This window comes from Protopterus annectens, chromosome 7.part0 (assembly GCF_019279795.1).
Source record: "Protopterus annectens isolate FY-2018-M chromosome 7.part0, PAN1.0, whole genome shotgun sequence".
Taxonomy (NCBI): domain Eukaryota; kingdom Metazoa; phylum Chordata; order Ceratodontiformes; family Protopteridae; genus Protopterus; species Protopterus annectens.
This window is the reverse complement of record NC_056739.1, coordinates 334,269,785-334,296,332: the sequence shown is the minus strand read 5'-3', so window position 1 is coordinate 334,296,332 and position 26,548 is coordinate 334,269,785. Positions and strand designations below refer to the sequence as shown.

At 39.4% G+C, this 26,548-nt stretch overlaps 1 protein-coding gene across 1 annotated transcript in view; it reads right to left on the bottom strand.

Annotated features, from left to right (window-relative positions):
* The window catches only part of STRIP1 (striatin interacting protein 1), a gene marked incomplete in the record, with an annotated part of 820,756 nt that overhangs the window by 60,018 nt on the left and 734,190 nt on the right, over nucleotides 1-26,548 (bottom strand). Inside the window, 2 exon segments of the mRNA XM_044076197.1 lie at nucleotides 664-768; nucleotides 20,923-20,989. Coding sequence (XP_043932132.1) covers nucleotides 664-768; nucleotides 20,923-20,989 — 172 coding nt within the window.

Below are 26,548 nucleotides of genomic sequence, written 5' to 3'. Positions count from 1 at the left end.
AGCTCCACACAGATACACCGGATGTAAAAACATCTTTATTCACCAATGTTTTATTTTATTTACAGTGTATTTGTGTGGAGCTTATGGTGGCGTTTTGCCCAGAAGCACTTTTTGTTGTTTCATTAGTTTATTCTCAGTGCTTAGAACGAACGGGTTTGTTTTTGTGTTATGGAGTTTTTCAACTGTTAAATGCTATTCATCATTGCAACATTGTGTATACAACTTTAATACACGTTTTTATGCATGTGCTTACTTGTGTGAGTAAATCTCAGTGTTACAATTGATAAACTATACTTACATAAAAGTAATACATTACTTTAGTTAGAAACAGTAACATATTACTTTTTTAGAAAAGCAATAATAGTAATATATTACTTTCACTGAAAACTAACTAGTAACAGTAATTTATTACTTTAATAAGTAACTAGCAAAACACTGAACATGGCCAAGTACCAGTCACTTAATTCTAGTAAAAAGTTATGGAACGAGTAAAGCTCTATTGCTTATGAATTTGCTTGTCTATTAAGTACTACTCAGGAGATGGCCATTAATTTCAGACTCATACTAGTGGAAAAAAGAAAAACGGGAAAACTTGTGCTTTGTCCCACATCACTAAGGCACAAAATGCTACAACTGAAGTGGGCATAACAAATGGTAACTTACCATGGTTCTGGAATGTTTCCACTTGGTCAGCTTGTTAAGTATTCTCAGTAAATTGATGCAAGAAAAGAGGTTCCTCCAACAGAATTGGTTATTGTCACCAGCTTCCTGAAAAACAAATGGACAAGCAGGAAACCAACAGCTGTGTTTACACTAGTCTACAGATATTACTACGATAAAAAACACTTACTGCAGTGACAGCCAAACAAGGATTAGCAGACCGCTTGATTACAGGTAAAACATGAAATCATATAACATTTATAAAAGTAGAGAAAAGACGCTGTGTGAATGTGTGTGATAAAATGTACACATCTTGGGAAATGGCAAATCAGACAAAGCAATGGATTCAGATCACCAGCTACCCTATTTGAAGAGAAGAAAAAACTACAGTTAATTCTGCAGTAATCTGGAGTCCTTAGCTAGCACAGTCAGATGACCATTTAAAATGACTGTCTTTATGGACACTGTACAATATTACATTTACTGGACATAATGACTAGTTCATAATTTCCTTCCTTTTTACATACAAAAAGAGAACACTTCAAGTCCGCTTCCCAGAATATCCATGACAAAAACCCATCTGCAACAGTTTGCCAAATAAAACGTTTTCATGATAAACAAAGCAAGCCTTAAGCAAAGAAGGTAAAACTCAACAATATACTTCTATTAAAAAGGAGAAGCTGCAACAAAAAGTACTCAATAGGCTACATCGAAAGGATGCAAATGAAGGGCTTTCAGTTTAGACAAAAGCACACTTAAGCATGAAGAATTAATGTAGGAGGATAACACAGTAAAGGAGGAACACACATGGAATTTGTTTTAGCAGACCTAGCAAAAGTACTCCCTTGGCAAGGAAAACAGAAAGCTTATTTCAGTGGCTGTTTAAAATACAATACTTAAGCTTGACTAAGTTCAGCATTTTAGATGACATTTGTTAATTTGGGTAAATCGGTTGGTCTTCTGCCTCTTCCCAGCCAAGATCACAATATCTTTACTGGCACAACAGATATAGAGACAACAATGGCATATCAGATAACAGGTGTCCTGCATCTGACAATGAGGAACTGAGTGAGCAAACCCATGTTTATCAAAATATCCATTACATTCTATATATATACATCTACAAATATTCTAAATACAGATTTACACAAGACATTAAGTACTGGCCACAGTAATGATTAAAAAGGTATATAAAGTATTACTGCAGAGGAAGAACTGTGAAGTATCTTAGCCTGCATCATGAAAGTGCACTTCCTTTCAACTTGGCCTCAACATCCAAATGTTCACTTAGTGAAGATTTGGAGGCTTGAAGAGGTCTTTTTTTTTTTGTTTTGTTTTAATAAAAATTTTGGGAGGTGATTCCATAGTGCTTGCCCTAATATGGAAAGAGGTCTCTCACCTATGGAAGTCTTGAATATTGGCCTGGTTAAAGGAAGGTGATCCCCTCACTGCTTTTGTTTGTGTAGTTTAGTTACTTGACTGGGAGAATTTTATTTATTTATTTTTTTTTGCGGACAGCAATAACTAAGTTGCATAATTTTAAGTAATGAAGTACTGAATAGAAAAATCACTGTTGGGAAAGGGCAATCAACTGAAATGTCACTGTGATATGCTCATATCAGCAAGAACAAAAAAAATCTACAAAATTTGTTTTCAGTTGTGTGATGCAGGATGAATGTAGGGAGCATACAGAAAGGGCCTATTTTAATTTCAGAATCATTAAATTTTTGGCCACGGCTGCCTCTGAAAGAGGGTGTGAGATAGAACATACTTTAAATTGGGATATGATCTTAACAGTAGTGATATATGAGCAAACAATAGCTGAGTGAAGATTGACGTGCAAGCTTGTTACCTTTGACATGAAACATTTAGGAGATGTTCATATTTAAGGTCCTGAAACTCTGTGAAAGTGATACAGGAAGCTTTGCCAGGTCGATGACATGCAGCAATTTACAGTCTGGACTGCACAGCAGAGTCTGGAGGAGGCAGGGATGATACTGGTGACTATCCGACTACAGAGATCTGATAGGGCTAACAAGCTAGAAATCAAATTTTTTACCTTGGGATGGCAAAAGAGGTGGCTAAGATGATACACTCAAACAAAATAAAGAGCAAGCATATGGGTTAACCAGAGGTAAGGTGACCAGCACTTTGTAAAACAGCAGCTGTCCAAAGGTGGAAGCAACAATAGTCCTACACTTCCTATTGTCATAAACAATGACAGAGAGAGAGAGAGAGAGACAGAAAGGAGGGCATAACAGTACAAAGGAAACAGTCAGTAAAATAGAGATCAGCCTACTTAATACACATAACTCTTGCAGTAAAAGGAGAAAAATACACTGAAATACAGACAAGTCCACAGGCTTTGTTTAAATACCTACAAGATATCAGATCAAGACAGGTGGTTAAATATTCAAGACTCAAAACAGGGTGTACTCCCATGATGAAGGACAAAAGAACACTGTACTTTTTCAGGGGAGTAGGAAACAATATCAAACTATGCTTAGACAATCTGACATCTGAAGACAAAAAGGCATGAAGCCAGGCTGAGTGTGTGGGATGTGCAAACACCCATATTAGTATGCAACTAAAACCTTGATTAAAAGGTGCAGAGAGTACTGGCTGTGTCTGTGAAGTTACAGATGTTGGTAATGAGATTCAGATACAAAGTTAGTTTTGCCATGCATTCTTTTTTGTTGAAGCGTAAAGTGAACTTTGTAGACTCATAGGTTCATAGGATGTTACTAGGCTATTGGCCTGACTGTCTTTACAAGCCTAGCCATAAAATCCCAATATAATACTAGATGAGAGGTATCATCTATGACCATGTTTTTTCTAGCAAGGACTACCCATGTCCAAAAGAGAAGCTGGGGCAATCCCTGGCAGAAATGTATGGTTTCCCATCCAGTCGTCCTGGTTGAGCTTGAACAGGGTCAAGGAAGTCCTCTGCTTGACATGGATTGGAAGCCTATTCCAGAGGAGTGGCAACTTCTGGCAGGTACATCCATCTCTCCAGCAAGTCCTGTTTATGTCACACACTAGAGTGAGGTCCCTGGAACAGGTGACTCTAGTCCCATTTGACTTGTGGATGTGCAGCATTTCCATTAGATTTGGGTCAGAAATTGCCCTCTAAACCAGGCATAAGTTGCCTTTGAGTAGTCTATACACTACTGAGCACAGTACAGTGACTTCAGTCTGTCCATACAAGACATGTGCTGAAGACCCCGAATTTTCTTAGTTAGGGATCTCGGAGGTCTCTCAAGTTGCTGCAGGTGTCTGGTATGGTACACACCAAAGGTAGCATTATATTCATAACAGGTCTGATGAGGGACGAATACAGGGGAGTTGTAACTTCTTTTGCTCTTGAGGTGATGCCTTTGCTAATCAGGTGAATGACACAGAATGCCTTCTTCACCACAGTGGACACACAGTGCTCAAAGTTGAGGTCACAGTCAACTTGTGTTCCCAGGTCTCTCACTACTGCATTGGCACTTAGGGTATTATTGTTTTTTTTTATAATCAGCAAGGACACTGCATAATCATTCCTTTCAGTAAAAACATATTTTAGCATTTAGTTTAAGATCATGCCTTTGGCACCAATTACTGGTCTGTGTAAGCCCCTTCTGAAGTACGCTGACATCACTAGTGGATTCAATGATAGCACCTAATTTTCAGTCATCTGCAAACTTGGTTAGCCACAGACCCTCAGTTTTGGCCTGGAATTCTGAGAAGTATATGCAAGCAAGAGGGGGACCAGCACTGTCCCTTGTGGGACCCCACTGGTGACAGGTCTGCTGGTAGTGGTAAACTCACACTGAGTGTTGTCGATCTGTGAGCCAGTTTGCAACTCACCTGAGAACACAGGGCTTGATATTCAACTGGGTTAGTTTTTCAATTATGCCCGAATGTGGGACAGTGCTGAAGGGCTTTGCCAAGTCAAGATAGCCTGCGTGCACAGCTTTAACCTCATCTATGGCTCTGGTCATGCTCTCGAAGAAGTTCAAGTTTAGCAGGCAAGACCTGCACTTAAAACCGAACAGGAATGAATCCAGGGTCTGGAGGTCACCTATATCCTTATTTATAAGGTCCATGATGAATCGGTCCATTGCCTTTCAAATGAGGCTAGTTAAACTTATGGGTCTATGGTTACCCAGGTCTGTTGCTGTGCCACCTTTGAGGAAGGGGATAACAGTCACGTTTTTCCTTTCACTGGGGACAAAGCCAATACTCAGGCTATGGTTGAACAGAGTGCCTAATGGAACAAGCTAGCTCCTGTTTTAGAGCATTAAGAACACAGCCCGGAATGCCATCTGGTCCCATGGAGGCTATGTTCTTAGCCTTGGAGAGAGCACTGATGATTTGCTCTTTGAAGATGCAGAAGAGAGGAGAAGATGACGAAGACATGGTTTGTGGTATGCTTGGGAGTGGGGTGGGGGTGGGGTGTGGTGAGGTGAAATTTTCACCAAACCTATTTGCTAGTAGGTTTGCAATTTCCGTAGGGTCAGTGTGTGTGATGCCATCCACAATTAGTTAAGCACACATCTGTGTCCTACCTTTTAGGTTGCAGACATAGCTGAAGAAAGCCTTATGGTTATCCTTGGCTATGGTTGCTAAATTTTTCTCATAGCTGCTCTTTGAAGATTTTAAAAGTTGTCTTATTTGCTTGTTTAGACGGAGGACAGTGCTCTTCCAGTTCTGGGATCAAATGTTTGTATTTTTAGACAGCAGCTTCTTTCACTTCTTGTATAATTTATTAATGCAAGACATTCACCAGGATGGTTTGTGTTTTCTTGAGGAACTTGCTTTAATCCTATCCAGCATGGCTGTGTCTATACATTTGTGTAAATTTATATACACGGCATTGGAGTATACCTTAGTATAGCCTTCAATGCCATCTGTGGAAAAGTACAGTTTTGTACCTACCATAAATGTAGATGTTCGAAGATCCACATTGCTGCAGTCCTTACATATGGGTAGTCCGCTGTCCTCGGTCGGCCCGAATACCAAAGTATTAGGCTGACGTCGGTCAAGGGCGCTTAGAGCTGACATCAGAACGTCAGGGTACAAAAGCGCATGACCGACGTCATATCCTCAGTCTTTTCTTGCCCCAGATGCCAGAAGGCCCAAAAAAGAAAGGGCATAACCAAAACACATCCAACCACCCATGCACAAACAATATACCCAATATTTACAACATTTACAATACAAACATCGGATATCAGCACTTCCAATCCAACCAATAAGTTCAAAAAAAGTGCTTGTGCTCGCAGGTTGTGATCAAAGGAATTTATTAACAAAGTATCCACCGGAATAAAATGCTCTAACCAGTGAGCTGAGCAACATATACAAAATGAACGCTCTTCTATGTTCACCAATAACTGCGTTTTCGTCAAAGACTTCATCAGACATTCAAACCTCACAGAACACATGTTTAAATACTAAACAATTTGATTGAATGCATTTAACTGGTTCATCAAAACATATCCATTGATTCAAACACACCAATCCATATCTAACATTCATTAATATTAATTTCCCTCATTAAATATACTCTTTACTTCTATCTAAAAACTTTTTATATATAAAAATGTATGTTTAAAAATATTAATAAATAATTGTAATTAATTGTATAAACACTCTTTAGTATTTAAACATGTGTTCTGTGAGGTTTGAATGTCTGATGAAGTCTTTTTGATGAAAACGCAGTTATTGGTGAACATAGAAGAGCGTTCATTTTGTATATGTTGCTCAGCTCACTGGTTAGAGCATTTTATTCCGGTGGATACTTTGTTAATAAATTCCTTTGATCACAACCTGCGAGCACAAGCACTTTTTTTGAACTTATTGGTTGGTTTGGAAGTGCTGATATCCGTTGTTTGTATTGTGGTTCGTGAGGAGGGTTCGCTGGTGTGGTGACCGAAAGGATGAGCGTTAATATGCAGGAAGAAACGGGTCAAGCCAGAAGGCTTATGGGCCAGTTATCTGAGCTAATCGACTTGTTAACACCCTTATGTGCCAATCTCATTGCTGGGAGCAAGAATTCTACAGACGGAGACGAGGGGGCCGAGGATCCGGAAGAACATAGGGGGAAGCGGAAGAGAGAGCTAATAGGCGACCAAGAAGGAGCCGGCGTTCTCAATATGGGGACACATTTTAATCCCAACAATACCCCTGGTATCTTTTTGGACACAACAAATGGAGGAGATGAAAGAAACAGCAATGGGAAGGATAAGGGAGCTATTCCGAAGAAAACTGTATATTCGTCAATTAAATCTAAAGGTACTGTTTATACGCTATCTAAGGAGAAGCCTATAACTGAATGGCTTAAGCGTGACTTTCAGTTTAAAGTGAATCATAGTAGTAATAATGGCAGCGCTGATAATAATGACACTTATGCTATGAAAATTTTGAGACTGGATAAAATGTTAATGAAATACAGAACCTTAAACATTGAAAATGCTTATTTACAAGAATGCTTAGAAAGGGAAATAGTCCCTAAGGGGTTACGAGTATTTAAATACCCGAATAATGTACAGATAGGTTCTAATTTTCATAAATGTTTGATAAAAGTTTTTAATAATTGTGGGTTGGAGGTGATTAAGTTAATAATAGAAGAAAATAATAAATTAATTGATTTGGGGAATGAAATAACTTTGGACACATGTATTAAGACTGATTTATTTTTTGATATTAAAGAGGAAAATGAGAAATATTTCTCAATGAGAAACAAAATAGATAGAATGTGTGATGAGGTGATACAGCGGAAGAGGGGGAAATTAAAAAGGGACATGATGGAATATGAAAACCATACCAGTTATCCCAAGCCATATACACAGACACATGACAAGGTATATAAGGGGAATTATTATGACAAAAGAAAGAATGCACAACATACTAACGATTATAGATATAGACAGGATAATATATGGGATGAAGAAAGCTATGACTATGAATTTCCCCCTATACAGGACAGAAGGAACAAAGATGAAGGGAACAATAATTATAGCAGAGAAAATTTTCAGAATTGGGGGGGGAAAGAGGGCAGAGGAGGTACCAATAGATACCCCAAACCCTGAAGTCATTGATTATCATCCTGGAGAGATATTTATGGAAATTCACACACGGAGGGAACAGAACAACCATTAGGAGATATAGATAATAATACAGTCAAACACACCTATCAGAATTTTACTATTTATAATTTCAGTATTTTAAAATTAAACCCCGATCACTTTTCTTTGTTAAGCAAAGGCTTAAAATTTATACCTAATAGAAGAGGGGATTATACACGTACCATTCTTGATGTGAAGTTGTTCTCTAGGAAGATTAATTTAGAGATTTTGGCCTCTAGGATGGGTTTCAATAGAGAAGATGGGAGAAATAATTCATTGAAAAGAAAGTCCACATACAACCCCCCATTAATCCCTCAAATTAAGAATTTTGAAAATATAATGATTGACTCAGTAAGAAGAAAACATAGTGCAAGCTGGGTACACCACAATTTAAGTAAGAGAGAGAATGAAGTCTTACAGGAATTAAGTGGCAATGCATCTTTGAGGGTAATGAAACCGGATAAGGGTGGGGGGATAGTAATTATGGACACAATATTGTATGAAGGAAAAATGAATACCATCCTAAGAGATGAAGAGAAATATATAGAAGTTTCACTAAATGAAATACACGTGGCCTACCATAGAATTGATTCCATTTTACAGGACCTAGTGGTGGAGAATGTGATTGATGAAAAAACATATAAATATCTAGAAGTAAAGAAACCTAAACTAGCTACCATATTTGGAATACCCAAAATACACAAGGATATGGGAAATCCACCACTGAGGCCAATAGTATCGGCCGAAGGGTCAAAAACCGCCCCCCTAGCCAAGTTTGTAGACTTCAAGACTAAACATATATGGGTCAATAATAAAACAATCTTGAAGGATTCCTGGGATTTTTTGGGGGAATTAAAACAGGAGAAGTACAGAGATGATATAAAGTTTGTCACCATAGACGTCATAGATTTGTTTGGTTGTATACCACATATGGAGGGTATGAATTTATTCGAGGAATCAGTGTTTGAAGATGCTATATTAAGTTTGAATGACAAAATAGCGAGTGTAATATTGATGGACTCCGTCTTAAAATATAATTTCATAACGTTTGATTGTGAATATTATAAGCAAAAGTCTGGAGTTTCCATGGGGGCCGTTTGTGCCCCCACTTATGCTAATATAGTACTCGCAAAATGGGAAGAGCAATTTATTATAAATAGTATATATAAAGAATTTTGGACCTTATATCACAGATTCCTAGACGATATAGTCATCTTTTGGATAGGAAGTGATGAAAAATTCATGGAATTCATGAAATATATCAACCAAACAACTAAATTTTTGAAGTTTACCTACTCTATAAGTACTGAGTCCTTAAAGTATTTAGATATAGAAATATATAAAAGGGCTGGTAAATTTGAGAGTAAGGTCTATAGAAAGGAGACGTATGTAAACTCCTTTTTACATTATGACAGTGCACACCCCATAAATAGTAAGAGGAATATTGTCAAGGGGCAGTTCGTTAGGGGCTCCCGAATGACATCAAACAATTTTGATTTTCAAGAAGAGTGTAGGACCCTATTTAATATGTTTAAAGAACGAGGTTACCCGGATGAATTTATCAATAAGTTAAAAAGAGAAGTCGAGGGAGGTAGGGGGGTTAGGTTTGAACCTATAATAGGCAAGGGGGATAAACGAAATTTAGATTCAAGGACTATTCTGGAGGTGGACACTAAGAGAACAGACCAAGATGATTATAGAAGAAGTCTGATAGTAGAATATAATAGTTCTAATAGAAAATTGAAGGACTTCTTCACAAAGGAGTGGAATAAATTTAGTATCCTGACTGATATAGAAGAGATTCCCAAAATGAGACCTAAGATGGTGTATAAAAACCCACTAAATATTGGTAAAATATTGGAAAGGAGAAAAGAAATGAGGGGGGATAAGAATTCTAGAAAATGTGGGACATATAAATGCGGAAGATGCCAACAATGCCCATATGTCATGAACAAGGCAGAAATATATTTGGATAGCAGAAAGAAAAGGATTATTAGTAGAACATACAATAATTGTGAAAGTAGAGGAATAGTATATATAGCAATTTGTCAGATATGTCAATCATTCTACGTAGGTAAAACGGAGAGATGTTTGAAACGTAGAATTTACGAACATTATTATGACATTCTGAAAAATAAAAGCACTAATGCACTTTACAAACACAGTACTGTATGTACAAATGCAAAATATGAGTTTTTTGTGTTGGACCAGGTATTGCCAGACATCAGGGGTGGTCCCTGGGAGGACATCCTAGAAAATAAGGAATTATGGTGGCAGGTATACCTGGATTCCAACACAAGTCCTGGGATCAATGATTTCCTAACTATAACACCATTACTGAAATTAAGGGCTAATAAATTATAGAGAAGTTAGGAATTCGGGCACTAGGGGGCAGCATACCCATAAGAAACTAGTTTTGTGTCCTTTTTTACACATATTATTAAGTTTATGGATTTTAAAAGTTAAACTTGTTTATGTTCATATTTATATTTATTCATAAGTGTATGTGTATTTATTAAAGTTTTTTAAGAGTGTTTATACAATAAATTATAATTATTTATTAATACTTTTAAACATACATTTTTATATAAAAAAAGTTTTTAGATAGAAGCAAAGAGTATATTCAATGAGGGAAATTAATATTAATGAATGGTAGATATGGATTGGTGTGTTTGAATTAATTGATATGTTTTGATGAACCAGTTAAATGCATTCAATCAAATTGTTTAGTATTTAAACATGTGTCCTGTGAGGTTTGAATGTCTGATGAAGTCTTTTTGACGAAAACGCAGTTTTTGGTGAACATAGAAGAGCGTTCATTTTGTATATGTTGCTCAGCTCACTGGTTAGAGCATTTTATTCCGGTGGATACGTTGTTAATAAATTCCTTTGATCACAACCTGCGAGAACAAGCACTTTTTTACAACATTTACAACCCAACTCACACAACCACCCCAAACTACAGAGGGGAAGGAGGGAGGGTAAATTAGACTGCAGCAATGTGGATCTTCGAACATCTACATTTATGGTAGGTACAAAACTGTACTATGTTCTTCATCTCACATTGCTGCAGTCCTTACATATGGGTAGAATCCCAAAGCAGAGGAAAGGGAGGTTGGCAAAATCATAAAGCATTGGGAGCTGCCAAAATGCCCTGTAAAATAGCAGTGGCAAATCCAGCCCTAGATTTAGAATAAAGTATGCACTGAACTCCAAGTAGCTGCTTCTAAAATATCTTTAGTAGCTACCCCCCTTAAAAAGGCTGTAGAAGTGGCAGTAGCCCTAGTGGAATGAGGCCTGATTCCAGCCGGAATCTCCTTACCATGATGTGAATAACAGATAGCAATACAAAAACCAATCCACTTAGAAATAGTTTGTTTTGAAACTGGTTTCCCCTGAGAACCCAAAGCAAAAGAAACCAACAACTGCTGAGACTGCCTGAACCCCTTAGTTCTGCTCAAATAATAACGCAACTGCCTGTGAATATCCAAAGTGTGCAAAATCTTTTCCCCTTTATTTTGGGGGTTTGCATAAAAAGTAGGCAAATGAATAGTTTGGTTTAAAGCCACACTAGAAACCACTTTAGGCATAAAGGAGGGATTAGTACGCAAAGATACCCTATCCTTATGAAAAATTAGGAAAGGCTCAACTGCCATAAGGGCCTGTAACTCAGAAACCCTTCTCGCAGAGGTAATGGCCAACAAAAAAGCAGTCTTCCATGATAAATATTTTAACTCAGCAGTAGCTGCAGGCTCAAAAGGTTGTAGAGTGAGTTTCTCCAACACAAAATTGAGATCCCAAGCAGGAGTAGGAGCTCTACGTGGGGGTCTTATGTTCTTTGCCCCTCTAAGAAATTGCTTAAACAAAGGATGAGAAAATAATGGTGGGTCACAGTCATAGTGAGCAGAAATAGCTGCAGCATGAATCTTAATAGAGGAGAAGGACAAACCCTTGTCCAATAACTCAGTAAGGTATTGAAGAGAAGCACTTAAATCAGGCTTGGAAACATCAAAGTTCTTTGCTTTGCTCCAAATAAAAAATCTCCTCCATTTATCAGCGTAAACTTTCCTTGTACTAGGCCTTCTGGCTTCCAAAATCACATTTAAAACTTGTTGAGGAAGCTGAGACCCTCCAGGTTCTAGAACAGAATATGCCAGGCTGTTAGATGCAGAGACTGAAGTGTGACATTGAGTAAATGACTGTTCTCCTGAGACAGAAGGTGTGGAATCGAAGGCAAAGGCCATGGAGGCTCCCGTACCAAACTTCTCAGTAGTGGATACCAGTGTTGACGAGGTTAATCTGGAGCTATTAAAATCATGGATGGTTTGTCCTGTCTGACCTTCAGAAGTACCTTTGGGAGGAGAGGCAGTGGTGGAAAGGCATAGACGTGAAGATTGCTCCAACTGAATGACAGAGCATCCACCCTCCAAGCTGTGTGATGAAACCTTTTTGTGCAAAACTTTGGCAACTGGTAGTTCAGTGGAGAAGCGAACAGATCTATGTCTGGAGTTCCCCAAAACACTGTCAACTTTCGAAATACATGAGGATCCAATTTCCACTCGTGGGGATCCACTATCTGTCTGCTCAACACATCTGCTAAGGAGTTCTGTGCTCCTGGCAGAAACCTTGCTTGAAGATTTAGCTGTAAACTGAGAGCAGTCTCCCACAAAATCATTGCTTGCCTGCAAAGAGGGTATGAATGAGTTCCCCCTTGCTTGTTGATGTACCACATGACAGTTGTGTTGTCTGTTTGAGTCAACACCTGTCCTGGGAGAAGTAAATCCTTGAAAGCCATCAATGCAAACTGGACTGCTAACATCTCCTTCAAATTGATGTGCAAATGTTGAAGTCTGGCAGGCCACGTGTCTTGTACCCATTTTCCATTCAGATGAGCTCCCCAAGCTTTGTCTGAGGCATCTGTCGTTAGAATCTGACTCGCCTCTGGCCGGGTCACAGAGAGTCCCTTGTTTAGGTGACATTCCTGAGCCCACCACAAAAACTCCTTTTGAATGCAAGGTATTATTTGAATGACAGTGTCTAGATCTTGGCAGTGTTGAGTCCATACATTTTTGAGATACCATTGCAGCTTCCTCATATGCAGTTTGGCATTGGGAAGCACCAGAATACAAGATGCCATGAACCCCAAGGCTTGAAGGACTGTCCTTGCAGTCAGCCTGGACTGACGAGACAATTGATGGAAATAAAGAGAAAGATTCTTTTGTTTGTCCGGGGTCAAAAAGGCCATCTGGGATGCTGTATTCAGTCTCACACCCAGAAAGCACATGTCCTGAGAGGGTACTAGACTGGACTTTATTTCGTTCACAGAATACCCTAGGCATCTTAACACTGCCATCACATACTGTAGATGATGAAGAAGTTCTTCCTTTTCTTGAGCCAGAATCAGGCAATCGTCCAAATAAGGATAAATTTGTATTCCTCTTAGCCTGAAGAAGGCTATCACTGGAGCCAGAACCTTTGTGAACACTCTGGGCGCAGTAGATAAGCCAAAGGGCAATGCAGAGAATTGATAATGTAAAGTCCCAGCCCGAAAACGCAGATACTTCCTGCAACTGGGCCTGATAGGAACATGAAGGTAAGCCTCTTTGAGATCCAGAGTCACCATCCAGTGATCTTTGCCCAGCAGAGGTAAAAGCTGTTGTAACGTCAACATTTTGAACTTTGGAATGTCCAGATACGTGTTGAGGATAGATAAGTCCAAAATTGGTCTCCACGAGTTCCCCTTCTTTGGCACTAGAAACAGGCGAGAATAAAATCCTAGGCCCACTTCTGACAAAGGGACAGGTTGTATAGCCCCTATTTGAAGTAGTAGAGAAATCTGTTTGTGAGCTTCTAGTCTTTGCTGAGGAGGAACGTCTGGCATGCCTTTGAAAGGAGGCAAGGTATGGAAATAAAACTTGTAACCTAGGTGTATGATATCCAATACCCATTTGTCCTGGGTAATCAAAAGCCAATTTTCCTTGAAGAGCGCCAACCTTCCTCCCAAAGGTGCTGCCAGGCAAGAGGGATCTGGCAGCTGAAAAAGTAGGTCATTGGGCCTGTTTACGAAAGGACTGGCCCCTGCCCTCACCTGAAGACTGTGCAGGTGAACTCCATGTCCTAGGCCTGAAAGTACTGAGCTCTGCCCCTACCACGTCTAGATCTACCCCTAGACTGAGAATCAGAGGAAGGATACGTCCACCCCTTAGTAGGCCAATTTCTACTAAACTTCGGAGGCTGGACCTGCAAAAAATCTTTAACAGTCTGCATATACTTAGCCTTTTCTTCCATTTTCTTTAAGACTGACTCCACAGGTGGACCAAACAACACTTCAGACTGTAAAGGAGCATCCAAAATCCTGGTCTTAACATGGTCTGATAAATTCTGATCCTTTAGCCAGGCATGCCTGCGAAGAACTGAACCAGTGGCAGCCACCCTAGAAGAGGCCTGCAAAGCATCAAAACCACACTGTAAGGAATGCTTACCCACCTGTTCAGAGACATGTACCAAATCTTGTAATTCTTTACACTCAATGCCCTCTGCCAGAGCATCCACCTTAGATTTTAATTGAGAAAGGAGAAAATTCTGATACTTCAACATATGAAATTGGCAATTCAAAGCCCTCATTGCTAAAGTAGAAGAGGTATAGACCTTTTTTCCCCATCTATCCAAAGCTCTAGCCTCTTTATCTAGAGGGACTGGATTCTTTACAACAGAGGCCCTGACACCCTTAGGTCCCTGGCTAACAGTTTCTGGGTCTGCCCTAGGACTCTTATAGAGATATTTATGCGCTTCAGGCACCCTGTAATACCTATCCGGTTTAACTGGCGCAGGAGGCAGAGAATCAGGATTAAGGGAAGCCTCTGAAAACACATCTTGCACAACATCCAGAACAGGGGGTATAGCCAAGGGCCTATGCTGAGGTAAAAACAAAAATTCCCTTAGCCTTTTCCGAGAGTCAGAGAAGTCCTGACCTTCCCACTTAAAATGTTCCCTCATAGAATGAAGTTTCTGAAAAAGAAAACTCCTCTGGAGGAGAAGCAGAAGGAGTGGAATCTTCTGCATCAGAATCAGAATAAGGCGTGAATTCCTGTAAGTCTTCAGCCGAAGACTCTGAATCATCTGAAGCCTGATCAAAACTTTCCAACTCTGGCTCCACCCTAGGCCTCTTATCAGGAGGGGGCATAGAACCTCTAATCAGAGTAATCAAATCTTCTGCCATTTTAAGCATGTGTTTCTTAGGTACAGACCCTGCAGAACTAGGACTGACACCAGCAGAAGACAAACCTGGCCTGCTTCTGGAAGAACCCTTGGAAACAGAAGGAGAGGGCCTAACCACCCTGGGAAGGGAGGAGAGTACAGTAACCTGAGAAGCCCCCTCAGCCTGACCTGCCTCTTGAGAGGCCACATCTTGTAAAATCAAAGTCTCCCCCTGAGACTCCAGAGAAGCCTCCGTCGGAACCACCGGTTCCACTGAAGCCTCTAAAGCACCGGCGTCCGGAACGGACAACTCATCCTGTCTGGGTTTATCCGCTTTGTCTTTGCGCTTCTTCGAGGAAGCGGGCGTCGGAGTATCCGATGGCATATTATAATTGCACCGCTTACCGAAGACCAACCTAGCGCAATCTAACCTTCGCTTAATGGTGCGCTTATTAAACCTAGCACAAAAGCGACACCCGACTACGTCGTGCTCAGGCCCCAAACAAGGAATACACAAAGAGTGATAATCCCTATGCGGTATCTGTTTCTCACAAGAAATACAATTATTCACTTTTTCTGACATCCGGTAATAAACTGAGGCAAGAAAAAACCAAAATATTCCCCAACGGGGTACTTAGCCAACTTGGATTCGGTCTGAAACTCCGAACTCGAAAAATTTCAGAACGCCGAACGGCACTTGCAACGCTGCTTCTGCATCGGACCATGCGGCAAAAAAGACTGGGGATATGACGTCGGTCATGCGCTTTTGTACCCTGACGTTCTGATGTCAGCTCTAAGCGCCCTTGACCGACGTCAGCCTAATACTTTGGTATTCGGGCCGACCGAGGACAGCGGACTACCCATATGTAAGGACTGCAGCAATGTGAGATGAAGAACATCTGGAGATTGGAAGTCGATTATACCTTTCATTAGAAGTGTATAGTTAGCTATGGTGAAGTTTTTTAGCTTGACTTCTCCTTTGGGGAGTTCTAGTGCTACTGCTACTTCAAAAAATGGCCGATTTATATTTGGACTTAACCAGTGCAGGCCCTACACTTGAGGAGTTGCATCCACCACTCATGTTGGTGAGGACCAGGTCTAGAATACTGGAGTCCCTTATGTTTAAGGTGCACTATTTGTTCCAGGGCATGTGTGAATGAGTTTGGGCTCATATAAGTTTCCGAATTAATGGCAGGATAGTCAAAGTTACCCATAACTAGGGTGTTAAGTTGTACCTTAACTGTCCCAAATCGGTCTAAATAAGCAGTGTGGGCATCTTGGTTCATGGAAGGGGACCTGTAACTAATGATGACTTGAACGAGGTCTTACACATGGTAATTTGGACTTCGAGTAGCTCCATATAGTTTTCTTGTCTAACCAGTCTAGAGGTGAAGTTATCTTTAATGAAGATACATACTCCACCTCCTTTGGCTCTCGCACCTTCAATTTGCGATCTGGAAGTGGGGAAGGCAATGTTGCCTTGCAAGGCCGGGGTAATTTCTATGGCCTTGCGCCAGGTTTCTGTGACTGCACAGACGTCAACATCTTGCAGGGAGAGGAGTGCAGTTTCTGATTTAAACTCCTAGCATTTAGCAGCATGACCCTTAGTTTCTTTGTGTTTGGTATTTTCATGTCAGGAATTTGTTGTTGTGACCTTGACTAAGAAAAGGCATTATGGGAGGCAAGTTCCTTACCAATAACTGGAAGCCTAGAGGTGTTAGAAGTAGACCATCTCTGGCAAAGCAGCGTGGTCTATCCACCATGTAATCTCAGACCGACAGGAACTGGATCCCCTTAGAATGACATCAGAAACTAATCTAAGTATTGAAGTCAAATCATTTTCCATTCACATTACGGCATCATCCTAGGCATGGGTAAAATGATGCTCAAAGATAGGGACATAACCGCCTTGGACACATTCAGGTATCTCTTCATATAGTTCAGAGAGGTACAGCTCAAGTCCTTCACACCACCATGAACTATGACAGAGTCATAGTGGTACTTGTTGACAGGCATGAGTGCATGTGTGATCTGGTGAATTTTTGACCAGACAAGCAGCTGACTGTACCTTCTTGTTCAACCTCCTGAGTGGGGTGTCTGTATGTCTCACTATAGAGTCACCTATAACTAAAACATTTGGAATAGTTGTGCATTGCCTTAAGGGCTTATTTGGTGAGACACAGGTGCTAGTACTTTTGTGTGTATTGGGTGCTTTGGGTGTTGTGTTAGGTGTAGCATGTTTGTGTTTTGGCAGTCTCTGGTGTTTAGGTAAGTTTCTGGAGAGTATTTCTGCATATGAAGGTTTATGTATTGGGTGCATATTATAGGTTCATAGGTTGGTACTAGGCTATCAGCCCTAGGGCCTATACAAGCATAGCCATAACAATTCCCTGGCTATTTCTTCCCACACTATTTACTTCCCTGGACCCCTATCTAGCAGGGCGACTGATGTGATCCCCGGGGTGAATTTCCTTTCTCCCATCCAATCGTCAAGGTTCCTTTTGAAGAGGGCCAAAGAGGCACTCTGCTTGACATGTATGGGCAATCTATTCCAGAGTCTGGGGAGTCTCTGGGTCAGGAACCTATCCCCCCAGCATGTTTTGTTATTGTGATGACAAGGTTTAGATCCCTGGAGCGTGTGGCTCTGAGGGATTCGGATTTCTTTAAGTCTAGTAGCTCTGCATTTGACATGGCCCTGTATGTTAAGCAGAGATCGCCTCTGAGTAGACAATATAGGAATAGGAGTTGTGGTGTGTGAGCTGACAACCTGCTTAGTGTTGCTGTTATGGGTGCGATAAAGCAGGGATTCCAGATTCTTAGTGTAGGAGCATCTCTTGCAAATTGTACTTGAGTGAATTAGGTGTAAGGGGTTGTCAATGTATATGAGGCAGTTGCTACACTGCTTCAAAAAAAATATGTTCACTAGGCTAGCAGGAGAAACAAAGGGGAACAGACAGTCCATAATGCAAGGTTTGAACCTGGTATCACAGCAGATAAGGAGAAAGATGCAAGCAAGAACAAAGCAGCTAATGCAAAAGAAACCAATGAAAAAGCTCAAACTGAGCCCTGCACTAATGAAATAGCTCAGACTGAGCCCTGAACCAGTAACTTTCAATTAGATAGTCCCACTGTACGCTCCTGCCATGAGGGTACAGGGGGACTTTATGTCCTGATTTTTAGTGCTCATCTACAAACAGAACTGAATTCAGCCTGTCAGAATCCAATCTACTACGGCCAACAGTAATGCAGTGGAACAATAGAAAAAAAAAGGATATATATATATATATATATATATTTTTTTAAATAAATAAGCAACAGTGTAAGAAGTAATTTTTTTTTTCTTGAATTAATAGCAACAGAATAAAGAAACAGCTCCTTTCTTAAGATAAAAGCAGCAGCTGGGGTGAAATACAGTCACAGGGCAACAAATGCAGTAGAAAATCCAGTGCAAAGAGCAGTAAACAGTACATTTTTTAACTGCTGAAGTACACAAGAGAAGTGCAAAGACAAAATACTCCCTTTGGTGGGTTTCCCAGCTCAGAAAGACCAGGTAAACACCTACAGCCACTAGATGAATAATCCCAGTCCTCCAAAGCACAGTAAGTTTGTGTCCGGAGTGAAGAGCTACAACAAACAAACTTAAAGATATGGATACAGCAGTGTACCATAAACAGCTCACAAAAGTGTGATAATTCAATAAATGTACTTTGCTTTGTATAAATGAGCGAGCCACTCAACTGTACAGAATTTATAAAGGCACTAAGAACAAGATAAGCTGATTAATAAGCTCTCTAGCCAATAAAACTACATGCAGAAATCTCAAGTGTTTCCTCAAAGTAGACAGACCAGTCTTCTTTCCAGTGCTCTACTAGAAGGAAGCTCCACTGACCTTAATGAGAAAACAAGTGCTTGCTGGAGAGTAAAAATACACTATTTTATCAAATAGCTAGCTATATAATGAATTCAGATGCAGTAAATCAGTACAACAAACAAATATAAAGCAAAATGCACTTTTTCGATACAAGCACAAGAAAGGCAAATAAAAAATGCAAGATATCAGCAACAGTCTAGAAAGGGAAGAGCTTATTAATCTCAATTTACAGTAGAGGTGGTAAGCTTAAAACCACTAGGTTTAAAAACAAGATCGACAAAACAGAGTGTGGGTGGGAAACCCTGGCAGGGAATCACAAGCAGTGTTGACTAAAGTCTATCACTAAGTTAACAAAACGGACGTTAAGACTGCAACAAATGAGAAACATTTTGTATAACAGAGTGCAATGGAATGAAAAACATTCAAGGAAAGATGAAGGTTTTCTGTTAAAATAAGATCCTCCTTGAAGCTCAACTCTTATGGTAAAACTGAACCATCTACCTCAGAAAAGATAATTTTAACAGTCAATTATTAATACCTGGGCAAAATCCAAACAGTACTTGGGTTACCAGTGAGAGGTGAAAAGTTAATCTCCTACCAGCAGTCTCATGCCAAAATCTGTTATGCTTCTAGACTGTGCGTCCAACTTGTGTTTGCTGAAGTTGTGAACAGCAGCCAATGTGGCAGCTTCTAAAATAACATGCAAAAACATTTCTGAAGTAAGCTGCTGCCCTAGTGGAACTCTAGTATCGTCTTGCAATGGTTTCCTGGAGTTTTAGCAAAACATGATACACCTTTCATTTTGATTAAACACGTGCATCTTCATTCCCTTTTCTTGAAAGCAACAAAAAAAAAAAAAACAGTTTTCCTGGTGCAACATCTTGTTTGTGTACAATTAACACATGCAAATAATACTCCTTTAAGAGTTTGAATAGAAAAATAAGATCTGAATGGAATAGCTGTGAGACAATACTGAGATCAGATCATTTAAAGCATGAAAGAGTACTTTGAGAGACACCATTTCACAATAAATGGCTGCATTGTTTACAGAGAAACGCTTTTAATGATGAAATCCTTCACCCTGTAGTTTCAGCAACTACAAAGAACATTTTCGAACTTGGGTAAAATAACATTAAAATTTAACTTAGGAATGGGGTCTATATTCCCATCATGGTATTAGAAACTCAAAAGACTTGAAGAAATTAAACAATTTCACAGTTAAAATTTACCTCAGAACTACGTTACAAAGCCAGCTGTGATGCACACTCCATAACAAACTGTAAAGTACCTAGTGCAAAACTTTTTAAATCTCTGTTTCAAGTTTCAGAAAACTATAACAAATGGAATAAATGTTTATTCATGAGCTGTATTATTCAGTCACTCCAGCCTACTGTTAATACTACATTATCAACAGAATAACAAGTGAAACAGTTAAACCGTTGTGAACCTTATTCATATCTTATAGGAAAGTATGCAACCTGAATTTATAACAGGAACAGAATGGAGGACTACCATTATGCATTTTTAAATGAGGGAAATTATCAATCTTTCTTATGTTGCCGAATTTACACTGCTTGGCTCCACAAAGCAATGTTCAACTTTAACCATATTTTAACTTTGGAATGGGGGTCCATTTCTATCATGGTATTAAAAAACCAAAAGACTTGAAGAAATTAAACCAATTCACAGTTAATATACCATATATTCTGCAAATAACACTAAGTTTTGACTCTTTCATTCACAACAGTAAGCAGTGCAAACAGTTCAGAACCTCAAGTATTAGCAGACTTTTAGTGTACAACACGTCATACTCTATGCAGTGCAGTTTATATCCATCAACTCCCACCCACAGCTGTAACAGCCAAAGAGGCTGGCAGTGCAGATCATGGAAAGCCACATCAGCTTCATCATCAGTGCAGTGTTTCATGACCATTTTTGTACATACAGCCAAACTACAACGGCTTTCATTCATCAGTTCTGACTCGCATACCATGAGCATTTTTCAGAAGCTACAGAAGTTAGCCTTTGTTCCAAAAAGACAATGAGAGACTATCCACTATACTTCCTAAATGGCAGTCTTACCAGGCTTTCCGCTGTAAGCTCTGGAAGTTCATGGACCACACAGTGCGGGAAATCTAGAACCGAAATACTGTGGGGAAATAAAAAGAAAATCAATTAGTAACTAACAGCCTGACAGTTCCACAACTCACTCTGGCATTAATGACTCTCAACTGCCACTACTTTCCAGAAGCAGCAAGATTTAGGAGGTATTAATTACAAAATATCACTACACAATTAACATATAACAGTGTTAATGAGCACACCATACAATCCCCCTAGGTCTTTCTCTTACTCTAGGTTTGTGCAACCTATAGCCAAGTAATAAGACTTGGAAGTGCACTGGACACAGGAAAAAAAAAAGTTAATTTGCCTTCATGCGCTACTATATTCACTAATCATGTACCAACAATTTTAAATGTTCTGAATGCAACAGCCTGAATTTCTTTTGTTTAATGTTCCTCCATTTCCATTTGACCCATGATAATCCACTTTCTGATCAACAATACCCTCAATTTTGAGTACCCTTGCTACTTGTTTACTGGTGCTCCTTGGGCTGGCCTTTCAACTTCTTACATGAGACAGCCTTGTAACTATTCAATTTACTGTTAGGAAACAAAACCTTGAAGAACAGAAAACAGGATCTATCATTACACCACTGTTAGTAAAGACCCCCTATTGATGTGATATACATTGGAATCAAGTGTGAAAAGCACACAACACACCCTGTTTGTACCTTTCAGAGATTCTAGCCTCCATTAGGTGTTCATATTGAAGCAAAGACCACCATACCTTTCCTCTAGAAGGGAAGAGTAGGCCAACAGTTGCTTGAACCTATTTTACCAAGCCAGACCTTGGAGCATTCAAGGCTCTCCTCCAAACTCATATCACTGTCACTATAGGCAAATGCTCTGCTGTAGTAGAAGTAATGTTATAACTCAAACAATACTGTACATAACAGCAATACTACCTAAATGCACAACATACCGTCACACAGTGCTACAATTTTTTTCACAAATTTAGCAGTTCCCTGCTATCTGAAGCCAACAAGCTCATGTTAGGATTAAAGAAAAGGATAAACATTCTTGCCAAGCTTTAAAAAAGATTAACACTTTTTTCATTCAACTTTTTTTTTGTCTCATTTGCTACTGACCAGTCGGCCTTCATCCATCTCAAGCCGTGTGTGTCCTGGGAGGTCAGATGAAGGAAGCAATGTCCTGGGTGTCGTTATCGGTGGGGTGGGGGTTGGGAACTGGAGTTTTTTTTCTGAGCAGAGCAATTATTATCTCTCCCCAATCTGCCAAAAAATGACAGGCAAAGCCTGCTGCATCTGAATTCTTGAGTGCGCACTTCAACACACCTGTGCTCTTAGAGAGAGTGCACTTTTTGGGAGGCTTGTGCCTTCCATATTCTCACAGGACTCGTTCAATCATACGCATTATCACGGGGAAGCTCCTTTTACAGGACTACAGCAATACCCTTCCCCTGGAGCAGGCAAAACTAACATCTGCTACTCATCTTTAGAATTAATGAACTATAACAGACCAGAATGGGCCATTTTACATCAGATTTACTACTACTGTGGACAAGAATCTTGCAGATTAGAGTACCCATCACAGTTAAAAGGATGTCAAAAACAGTGCTCTGTTGCAACTTAAAAATGACATAAAAATCTCAAATATACAAGGCAACCCAATAAATATTACTGATACAAGTTTATGCTATAACTACTGAAGTTGAAGAGGAGGAACTTGACTAATTTTATGAGGATCAGTAGCACATTTTGGCAACACCAAAAAGAGATGACACTTAACATTGGTGACTGGCATGCTTGGTAGTCAAAGTATAATTGGAATAACGGGCATGTTTAGCCATGGATTACAAAATAAAGCGGGACAGACTGTTAGAATTCTATGAGAATTAACTACTCATACCAAACACTCTCAACCCAAGAGACAGCTTTATACATGGATATTGCCCAAATAGTATAGAAAGAAGACGGACTATATATTTTGCAGTCAGAGAGTTCAGTGGTCAGAAAAAAACAAGGCCTGGACAACAAGCTTGTTATCATGAAGTTTAAAATTAAATAAATAAATAAATAAAAACACAAGAACAGCTCCCCGGCCAGTGAAGTAGGAGCTCAACAATACATTAAATGAATAAGCACTGGAGTTGAACAGATTTTGGGACTAGACCTGGACAGAGTACCCGAAGAACTATAGACAGTAGTTCAAGATGTTGTCCACGTATGGCTACAACAATATTCCAAACTGAGAAAATTAAGAAAAAAATGGCTATCTATGGGCTCAGGAAAAAAGAAGAGCAAAATGCACTGGAGATAAAAAAAAAGTCAAACAATGCACAGTTTTTAAGAATAGTAAGAAGATAAAATGAGGCATATTAAAACAGCAGTGCAAAGATCTAGAAGACAACAGAATGGGAAATATAAGAGATCTGTTAAAGAAAACTGGTGATATTAAGGGAAAATTCCAGAAAAATGTGGTATTATAAAATACAAAGATAAAAGGCACCTAGCAGAAGCAGAAGAATTTAAGAAAAGTTGTCAAAAGTATATTGAACTACTGACATGAAGGACCAAAACATCAAACAAAACAGTGTTCAGCCAGACATCCTGAATAATGAAGTTAAATTAGTACAAGTGACAGAAGTCTAGATGAATTGTTTAAAAACCTGCAAAATGATTTTACAGTGCTGCATGGAATCTGTATATCAATTTCGAAAAAAAAAACAGTGGCCAGTGGACTGGAAAAGGTCAGGTTATATTTCAATCTCAATAAACAGCCAATACTAAAAAGTGTTCAAAGACTGCAAATTTCACAAGCTACCAAGGTAATGCTCAAGATCCTATAAGCTAGACACCAACAACATATGGACCAAGAAGTCCAAGCTGGTTTTAGAAGTGGCATACACAAGATATCAAACTGCCAACATCCACTGTATAAAGGAGAAAACAAGGGAGTTCTAGAAAAAATACAGTACTCAAAGCAGAATAGTGTATCGGGCATAAGGAACTGTAACAAGTTCTTACAGAAATGGAGAAAACCAGTCACAGTACTTGTCTCCTAAGAAATCTGTATGCAGAAAAAGCAGTGTTAGAACTGAATAACAAATAACAGAGTGGTTCAGGATTATAAAATGGAGTGTCAATATATACTTTTTTCATGCTCTACTTCACTTATATGCCGAACATCTCATGCAAAATGCTGGGTTAGATCAATTAAATGCTGGAATCAGAATTGCAAGGGGAAATGTTAACTTTGGATATACAAATTATACCACTTCAGACATCTGAACGTAAGGAATAACTGAAGATCCAGTTGAAGGAGAAAGCAAAAAAAGTACAAATGCTGGTTTGCTGCTTAACATAAAAACTTAAATTATGTCACCATGCCCCATCAGTTCTTTGAAAATAAATGATGGAGGCATTGACAGATTTCATTTTCCTGGGGAAAAAATAAAAAAAATATCCACAGATGGAGACTGCAGCCATGAAATTACATGCTTGCTTTTTGAAAGGAAAGCTAAGTCAAACCTGGATAAGATTTTAAACAACAAAAATATCACATTGTATGTATGCACTATGCAGAGCTTTTCTGATTTTTTTCCAGTAATAACAGATGGCTGTTAAGTTTTGGAATGCAATTAAAAGCTATGTACCAGAAAACGGACGCTTTTGAATAGAGGTGCTTGAGGAAACTTTTGAGAATTCTTCACAATAAATAATCAAATCAGTCAGTACATAACGAAATAAGACTGTCCACAGGAAAACCTGACTCAAAACTGGAGTCAGATAATGGGATGAAAAGGTTCACTACAGAAAACAGTGATGCTGGGAAAGATCTATTCACCAGTAAAAACGTAAGCGGTTCACAAAACTCAGGACCAGAAACAATCTGTAAAATATTAAAAGCAAACCAAGTCCGAACAAGACAAGATCCACACACCTTTAACTGATTTAGCTTTTTCTTCTTACAAAGACAGAAAACTTTAGAATCTGTTATGTTGCTTGAACTTGGTTTTGTTTTATTATTCTTTGAAATACATATATATACATATATATATATATATATATATATACACATGTATACATATATATACATATATATATATATAGATATATATATATATATATATATATATACACACACACACACACACACACACACACACACACACACACACACACACACACACACATCTGTGCAGTGACCAAGACCTGGTTCAAAGCTCTGGAGAGCACCCCAGCACTACCAGGCTATAATTCATACCACACCTTTCACCCTCTAACCCTGGACCGAAGCACTGAAGGAGGTGGTGTCTCTACATTCATAAAGGATATGCACACCTCCAGACTAGAAGCCCAACATAAAGCATCAGAGATACTTCAGGTACAACTAACACTGGGTAAAACTGCAATCCAGGTTGTAGCCTGCTATAGATCCTCCACCATGTCCCAAGACTCCCACTCCACATTCCTAAACACACTGGAAAATATTAGGGAACAACCCAATACCCTTATACTGGGAGACATTAACTACCCCTCCATTAACTGGAAAATTACTCATGTACCAACACACTTGCTCAACGCTTTCTGGAATTCAATAATTCCAATGCCCTGGACCAACTCATTCTTACCACCACCAGGGGTAGAAACATCCTTCACCTGGTCATTACTAACATGGGCGACCGTTACTCTACACCAGTAATCAACTCCCTGTTGAGATCTGACCACAAGCTAATCACCATGGATATCCACATCCCACCCTCACCCCCCATAAAAGATACCACCATAAAAAACTTCTCCAAAGCCAATTTTGGGCTTCTAAAAACAGAGGTGACTAACTTCATTACACCAATATAAATGGAAAACAGGTGCATGACTGTTGAATCATACACCAATGCACTGTATAAGCACATACACAAGTGCATGGAACAGGCCATACCAAACAGAACCAAGACGCTCTCCTCCAAAAAATAAGGAAGCCAAATCTGGTGGTCCCCCACGATAAACTCTACAACAGAAGGAAAAAACTGTTGCAGAAAAAGGGTGAATTCCCAAGACTGGAAAAACTCCCTTGTTAGCCTCAGCAAAAAACTGAGATCCATCATCAAATCCTGTAAAGCTAGCTACAAAAACAAAATTTTCTGCAGATTCTAAAGACAACCACAAAGCATTCTATAGTTATGTCAAGAATCTACATGGCAACACAGATCTGCTCCGAGTTACAGCACAATAGCATTACATATACAGGACCAACTGATATTGCTAACATATTGGCCAACGGGTTCAGTACAAACCTTACCCCCCTTTCACCTCCTAAACGGCCTATCACAATACATGAGGAATGCCAAGTCCCTATTATCACAGGTAAAAAATCCACTATCCAAAGCCAAGAATACAGCTTCCATGGGACCTGATAATATACCTTGCTGTGTTCTACATGAATTACAAAGTGAAATGGCACCACATCCAAGAACCCTGTTCAATCACAGCCTCATTTCAGGCTTTTTCCTACCGAATAGCACACTGCTACCATCATCCAACTCCACAAAGGGGGAACGACTACAGACCCTGGGGACTACCACCCTATTATTCTGATGAGTCTGACATGTAAGGCTACAGAGT